General features: G+C 33.7%; 1 protein-coding gene across 1 annotated transcript; it reads left to right on the top strand.

The window, feature by feature from the left end:
* Positions 1-5,969: 5,969 nt before the first annotated feature.
* LOC114706590 (olfactory receptor 51I1-like) lies at positions 5,970-6,911 on the top strand. The gene has a single exon (XM_028889045.1). The coding sequence runs from the start codon at positions 5,970-5,972 to the stop codon at positions 6,909-6,911; it is 942 nt and encodes a 313-aa protein (XP_028744878.1).
* The last annotated feature ends 1,390 nt before the right edge of the window (positions 6,912-8,301 follow it).

The following is an 8,301-nucleotide window of genomic DNA, read 5'->3' as shown; positions in this document are numbered from 1 at the left end:
GCACTGGATTGATCACCAGTAGCATTGCAAAACAAGACAAATGAATAGCTCTACAACTAAGATAGCTCAAAATGTAACATGATTGATGTTTTCAGATGTTGTTCTTTGACAGGAAGTTATGACAGAGATCAGCAGAAAGATGAATTTAATTCTGATGTTTCATGCTTCAATCTACTGGAAAGGACAAAATTATCATGTAACTAATTTAATCAATAAAAGGAAGCAAATTAATTAAAATAAAATAATAACAGCTAAAGAAATACTGTGAGGTGTTGATTTTATTGAAAAATTTCTACTCATAATTTCATTATGAATGTACTTTGTATAGTTTCAAGGAATTATTTTCAGTGTATGATTATCTTCATTTTCTTAACTGTATCAAAAACAAAATGCCTTAAAATACAATATTTTATAAAAGAAAATCTTCTAAAAGTTTTGTTGTTTTAAAATTCACAATTAAGTCTTGGCTGTTAACTCTTGGTATTAAACTAACAGTCCTCTTTTTTTCTACATGGATATTGTGTTTTATCAGCAAGATTTGTTGAAAAGATCAGAACTTGACCATTTTGTTATATTTCTTAAATTATTAAGTTTATTTGGTTATTTATTTTTTCTGTGTATGTGGAAGTCAGAGGATAACATGCAGAACTTGGTTTTCTCCTTCCAGCATGTGGGTCTCAGAAATGGAATTCACTTCTTCAGGCTCTCAAGGAACTGTTTTTATCAGCTAAGCTATCTTGCCCTTCTGCATTCAATTATCTTGAATCCCACTTTTCAGAAAGGAAGTTATATATCTCTTTGTATATAAACCAATTAATCTGTTCCAATGGTCTATGTTATGCTACTATCTCTCTGTTTCAACTGAAAAGCCACATTAGAAAAATCACATACTTGAAGATTTTTCTAAGCTTATAATTTTTCTGATGAACTACAGTACAGATACTTTATAAGATTTATCAATTAATTGATAGTCTGTTTTGATCCCCAATTAATGATTGAAAATTGATACTTACTTTTCATGACTCATCTCTAGAGACAAGTCATATTTTAACCTTGATGGTCTTCTTTCCTATCATTACTAATAAAATTAAAGTCTTTTGATTTTAAATGTTTTCTTCCTCTTAATTCAATAGTCTCAGAATATCATTAGTTTGTTTTATTTGATAATCCTGTTGTTGATCATCCTTAAAAACTCTTGTCTCACATTATCATTTATTCTGAACATTGGTAGAAAAAGTAGGAACAGTGTGTGTATTCATATGCATATTTTATTAATGAATAAAGTGGTAAGTGGAGAGAGAAAGAGAGAAGAAGGAAGAGAGAAGTTGCCATGTAATACCCTTGGGAACATCTGCCAAAGAAATAAATACTCCATTGACAGTTCAGACAGACCTACAATGCCAGCTTCACTCAACATCTGCAGCCATAGTCACTGAGGTAAACCTAAACCCTGGAGTGCATGGGACTCTGGATATGGATGGATAATAGGCAATAAGAAAATGTAATATAAATGTAATGGTCAGAATTTTTTTTCCTTTACACCAAAGATCTCTTTTACATTAAGGCATAGCATTGTTGTATTGGTCTTAGTCTATTCTGAGTAATATTTATATGCTAATATAGGGAATAACTTACATATTAATGAACAAAAATCACTAAGCGCATTATGAGAATTTGATGTTGTACCAATGATTAAAAAAACCACACTGAAACTATTCAAAATATAGGTGGAGATCTTTTGCTTTTAGTCATGTAAGCAAACACATCCTAGTCGTGGTTCTTCCTCGGGGAATTAAAATAAGCTTAAAATGTATCTTTTCATCTAGTTTTCCCCTCTTGAGTCATTTTCTAAAGACCAAAAAGAATGCATTTACAAAAATGAAAATGAGTTCACATCACTGACTTTAAAACCTTTGGTAACTGAAAAGCTCATTATAATATTGTCTTTGTAAAGTTTATGCAGCGCTGTCATTACCATCTTAGCATTCTCTTCCTCCCATGAGCCACTCTCTTCCTCTCAGTTGAATTCTCTTTCAGCTTATTTCTCACACACATCAGAGATCAGTCTCTTGGCCCTTGGTTTCTCACCTCTTTTCTCTATGTATGGTCCTTATGACTTCTATTATTGTTCTCCTTCACACACTTGCATCAATATCTTCAGCTCTTAGCATACTTTAAGACAACAATCACATGTGCCTAGTGTTCTCATCTGTGTAAATGGTTATACAGTGTTCAAGTTTTTCTTAAGTGTAATTCTTTCTTCAAAGATTTTGAAACCTTTTATGATAAAGTTGAGAATAGGTTGTTTGGTTCACCTCTAAAATATTAATATGATTATACAGTGTGTGTTATGGCAAGTTTAAAAATTAGTATGAATTACACTGCAAGCAAAAATGTTTTATAGGTATATCCTACCACCATAGAAAAGTGCCTCGAAATGCTCTGTTCACGAAACATATAATCAGCTACTGAATTAATGAATCAATGGATTCCAAAAGACAGCAGCCGATTTGAAAGTGCCCTTGAGGGAAGTTAGCTTTAGCCTGCCATTCAATATGAAGTCTCTCCTACATAGTTTCTTTAATATTCCAGTGGAGGAGACATCAACCTCCCTCCTTCCATTCTACATGTGTCTAGGTAAGTAGACAGGAGAGGACATACGGGAAGAAAGGAAAGTGAAAAATATGTCAGTTGGTAGCCATCCTCAGTGAACAGAATTTTAATGACTCCAACTCTGACTCTATTTTCTCTTGTGCTCACCAGTTTTCTGTATTCCTATCTGAACTTGGGAACTCAGTGGTTCTGTGAAACAAAAACTTATGTTTTAATGGAAAATTTGCCATAAATATTAGACAGGTGCTTTTTATCTCTTATCTATTTCTGTTTGCCTTTGTTGTAAAAAAGTGTAGAATTTACTCTTTAAATGAACGGACACTTTCTTTTTTGACATTTTAGTGTATGTTTAATTAATTTTCACGTATTATAAGTGTGAAGGAAAAATTGACATTTATTTACAGATAAAGAAGAGATTAAAACAGAGACAAAAATTTACATATAGACAATTTTCTTTATTTGAGATCTCTATAAAGTTATTTTAAAATATATTTAGTATTCTTGTATTTGAAGTCATACATTTTATTTACCCAGATCAATATTTTTGAGTAGTAAGAAAGTTACCTAGTTAAAATTGTGCTGGCTTTTTAAAAATAACATTATATAATTATTTTTTTCTTATTAATATTTCTTGGATTATTTCCGAATTTATTTTCTTTTTCTCTTTCTTTCCAAATGACTTTTTAAAAATGATAAATAGAGTTTTCTCTCAAAAAAATACCTCCTAACCACAGTTTCCCCTCCTTCCACTCTTTCCAGCTCCTACCCCCATCCCCCAGCTCCTAGCCCTCTATACTCCCACCCCTTTACCCCCATCTCTTCTCTCCCCTAGATCCACTCACCTTCTGTCTCCTTTAGAAAAGAGCAGGGCTCCAAGACACAACCAAACAGGACAAAACAAAATACAATAAGACAAGGCAAAATCTGTCACATCAAAGCAGAACAAGGCAGCAGAACAGGAGAGTCCCAGGAGCAGGCAAAAGAGTCGGGGACACTCCCACTCCCACTGTTAGGAGTCCCACAAAAGCACCAAGCTAACGACCACAACATGCACACAGATGACTTGGTGCCGACCCATGTGAGTCCAGTGCTTCAGTCTCTGTGAGCCTATATGTGCACTGTTTAGTTGATTTAGTGCCTTTTTTAAAAATCATGTTCGTTTATTGTTTAATTTAAAAAAGCAATAATTCAAGATCAATTAAACTTCTGATATGCAGTGATATATTTAATTAATGTAAGCTAGATATCATTAATTGCAGCTAGGATAATGACTAGAGATTACTAGATGGACAGATCACAAAGACATTTAAAACATCTAACTGTGTATGTAGAGAGTGGATTTAGTTTCAGAGATTCTAAATTCAAAGTTGTCTGGAGGTAATGTTAGAGCACTGGCTCTCAACCTTCCTAATGCTGTGACCCTTTAATGCAGTTATGTTGTGGTGACCCCCAATCATAAAATTATTTTCATTGATACTTCATAATTGTAATTTTGCTGCTGTTACTAATCATAATGTAAATATTTTTTGCAATAGAAGTTTGTCAAAGGGGTCATGACCCACAGGTTGATAACCAAGATGTTAGAGATTAAAATAAAAATATGTATTGGAAAGCATCTAGAATCAAAAACTAAATGTAATTAATTATGAATGAAGAAATGATTGATACTAACAGTAGTTGTTTCTTAATGCCCATAGAAAAAGAGACAGTTAAAAGTATAGAAGAATAATTCATTAAAATAGAAATATTTCAAAAGCCTTTAATTTTTTATGGAAATCAAGAAAGATAAATTCTCACAAAGAAAATATTTTAGATGGTCAAATATTTTTGAAGACCAAAGAAGGGAAATATATTACTAAGTGACATAGCCTATTTTTAAGCTTCTAATTCTTTATCAAAATAATTATTAGAAATTATCATCTAATTATTGTAAATAATACTAACATGTTTTAAAATTATATTTCTACCATAGAAAAAAAAGGCAGACTAATAAAGATAAAATGGCACATGTTAAATGATTATATATTTACTTTATGTAAAAATTTAAAATAAACAAAAATATAAATATATACATTAAAATTATTTTAAATACTATAGGTATATATATTCTGATGCATTTAAGTATATTTACATATCATTTAAATAACACTAACAAAGACAAAGAATCAGTGTGTGCTTGGAATGGGAATTTGGGTCCAAGATGAAGGAATTTTTATCTATATTCTAGAATGTAAATAATTTGAGCTGTGTAAAAAGAACTTGGGTATTTCACTGAAGAGGAGAGTTGAACAAGGGGTCAGAATGAAATGGTTAGAGTTACACTCCAGCATTGGTTGAATGAATTGGGAAATGATTATCATTCATTGGCAACAGTGAGAACCTCTTCTAAGTGTGAAATCGGAGTACAGTATACAATGCCAGTATATATACTTGTTTATAAGTAGAAATTTTTCCTTTCCAAAAGTGTCACAATGAGTATATCTCAAGACACAAATATGAGTTCACATACACGTGTGTGTGAGGGGTTGATGTTTGTTTTCAACTCAGATTTTGTCTCCAATCGTAAGAAGATAGAAGCACTGGGTACTCTGCTACCCAAGGTAACCTTTTCTGCTTTTATAATTGTGTGTGTAATCGTGAACATATATGTTCATGCCACTGTGCACAAGTATACAGACAGAATATTAAAGTTGACATAATATGTCCTGCTTTATCACTCTCCACCATATTCCCGTGAGACAAGTTCTCTCACAAAACCTGAAGATTGGCTTGTAGCCAGTAAGTCCCATTGGCTTGCCTTCTCTCTCTGATCCCATAATGCTGAGGTTACAGAAACCTGCCACTATGCTTTGCTTTTTTCATAGTTCTGGGTATTTGTAATTAGGTCCTTATGTTAGCACAAGGAGGACTCTTAGCTATGGAGCTATTACTCCAACACCATGTCTGTTTGTTTTTTCATGCTAGGACGTTGAAGGAATTATTTTGTAGAGTACTTCTACTTGTGTTTGCTGTCTCACAGATTTTATCCTAAGTTCTTGGATCCAGCTGGCTTGGGGATGGGCTGAACACAAAATTCACTGTTCATTTTCACTGCCATCTTAACTGACTCATTTCTGTATGGAGATCAGTAATGAAGGATTGCATATCCTCAAGGCAGTCTGCGGAGAACATTTGTTGCTTGGTATAATTATTAAATTCATCTTACTCCCAATAAGCTCCTTATCGTTAGACTGTATCCTTCACAGATGACATCTCGAGTGTTCATTAGAACTTCCTGAATTTGACATCTAACTTTTGCTTCCTTCTAGGGTTCAATGTCAAAGGAACTGTTTGCACAGTGATTTTCACAGTCGCCCATGTCTGAATTCAATACCACATTTCAACCTTCTCTCTTCATCCTTACTGGTCTCAGAGGGCTGGTGGGTGCCCGTCTGTGGCTAGGACCACTCCTAAGTCTGATGTACATCACTACAATGGCAGGGAACTGTACTGTAATTTACTTAGTGAGGACTGAACGGAGTCTGCAGGAGCCTCAGTACCATTTTTTGTCTATGTTGGCTGGGGCTGACATTGTATTGTCTGTCTCCACACTTTTCTCTGTGTTAAAAGTCTTTATCTTTGACCTCTATGAAATTGCATTTGATAGTTGCCTTGCTCAGCTCTTCTTCATCCATACATCCTCTTCCATGGGCTCAGGAATTCTGTTGGCTATGGCTTTTGACCGTTTTGTGGCCATCAGTCACCCCCTGCAATACACCACAATACTTACCAACTCACGAGTCATCAAGATGGGACTGGCTGCCTTTCTGAGGGGTGTAGCACTCATGACTCCATTGCCTATTCTGCTCAAGAGGCTACCATTCTGCAAGGGTCAGATGCTGTCTTATTCCTACTGTATCCACCCAGATGTCATGAAACTAGCTTGTGGCCAAGTCAAAATCAATATTTTCTATGGGCTTGTTTTAGTTATATTTTCCTTTGGGGTAGACTTTCTGCTCATAGCCATTTCTTATGCTCTGATATTTCAAGCAGTCATGGGAATTGCTTCCAGAGAAGGTCAGATGAAGGCACTCAACACTTGTTTGTCTCATGTATTTATTGTCTTTATTTACTATGGCCCTTTGCTGGCAATAACAGTAATGCATCGAATCAGCCACAGAAGTTCTCCAGTAGCACACGCAGTCCTAGGAAATATCTACCTCTTTATGCCCCCAATGCTCAACCCAATTGTGTATAGCCTGAAGACCAAGCAGATTCGTTCTGCCCTGAGAAAGTCTTTGAAAATCCACATAAAATGAACAGTTCAGAAAGTTAATGCAGACAGTTTCAGTGAAGGAAATTACAATTCTCAATTACACAGTTAACATGATTGCTTATTTTGTTGTATTTTTACATCCGGGATGTGTATATAGATATGAAATTGAGATGAAATATTGAAATTATAGCTTTTATGAATAAAGACATTGTATTTGTATACTCAAAAAATTTGTTTTCTCCTACATGTCTTAGTGTATGATTTGATAGACTTCACAAACTAAACAGTAAAAAAACAACAAAAAAAAAACTGTTCTTAGATATTTCAGGTTAGCCTCTATTCATAGATAAGTTCACTATATTTTTATAGTTGCAAATGAGGGTTATAATTAAAAGAATTTTAAAATTCAGAAATTTCAAAAATCCCTAGTCCCGTTCTTGTGCTTTCGGCTTTGTTTTCTTTCCTAGTGGTTTTGCTCTATTTTTTTAAACTAAAATATCCCCCTTCTTTCTTGCACTGTCTCCCTGAGAACAACATTTACAGCCATCTTCTAGACCATTTTGACTCCCTCTGCTATAGAGTGTGTGGGGCATAGCAGTCAGTTAGAAAATTGTTTTGCTTTTTTCCCCCTCAAATACTCCCACATCTGCATCCACATCCTTTAGAAGAAAAAAAAAAGATTATTCTGCTTTCCTCTGTTTTACACCATTGCTGACTAGTTTTGTATCTCTGATTTGCTCCACATTTACAGAACACCCATATAGTCATTTTCAGAAGCTTGTTTCTGATCTTCAGATGGGCGTACACACATGGATATGCTCTTGGTAGCCATAGTCTTCAAATCCATGAAAACCAAATTAAATTCATGAACTTCTTCAAATGCATTTTTCCTCTCAAATTCCCTCTGTACACAAGTGATGACTATATTTTTTATGTTTCCAGAGTAAAAAAAATTAATGCTGTTATCTCTACATATCTTTTTAATTTCTTCTTCATTAATGTCATTACATCTCCTAAATTTATTTTAAATGCTTTTACTTTTCTACATCTCAGTATTAGCTCCACTAATTTAAGCATTCTAGATGCTCTTCTTTATGTAATGTGGAGTGAATTCTAAACATCTAACCTTACCTGGAGTTTAAACTGACATTTATTGTGTTATATAAAAGTGTTTTTAAACAAATATAATTGTGCTAAATATTTATTTCCAAATTACTGACACAATACATGTTTGTTTTGACAAGTTTAACCAAATCTGTATGTGAAGCTCTCTATGATCCAACCTGCCTATCATTTCTTTCATACTCTAATCTTACCAAATAATCTTAGTTTCTCAGCACAGTAAATTTATTCAAGACTTTTTTTTGTCTGCTTCTGTTTATGGCTGATAGTACAGTTTTTTTCTTTCCCTAATAAAGTACTTAATCATACTT

This window comes from Peromyscus leucopus, chromosome 1 (genome assembly GCF_004664715.2).
Source record: "Peromyscus leucopus breed LL Stock chromosome 1, UCI_PerLeu_2.1, whole genome shotgun sequence".
NCBI classification, from domain to species: Eukaryota; Metazoa; Chordata; class Mammalia; order Rodentia; family Cricetidae; genus Peromyscus; species Peromyscus leucopus.
Note: the sequence above shows the minus strand (reverse complement) of the source record. Positions and strands in the feature narration are given on the sequence as shown.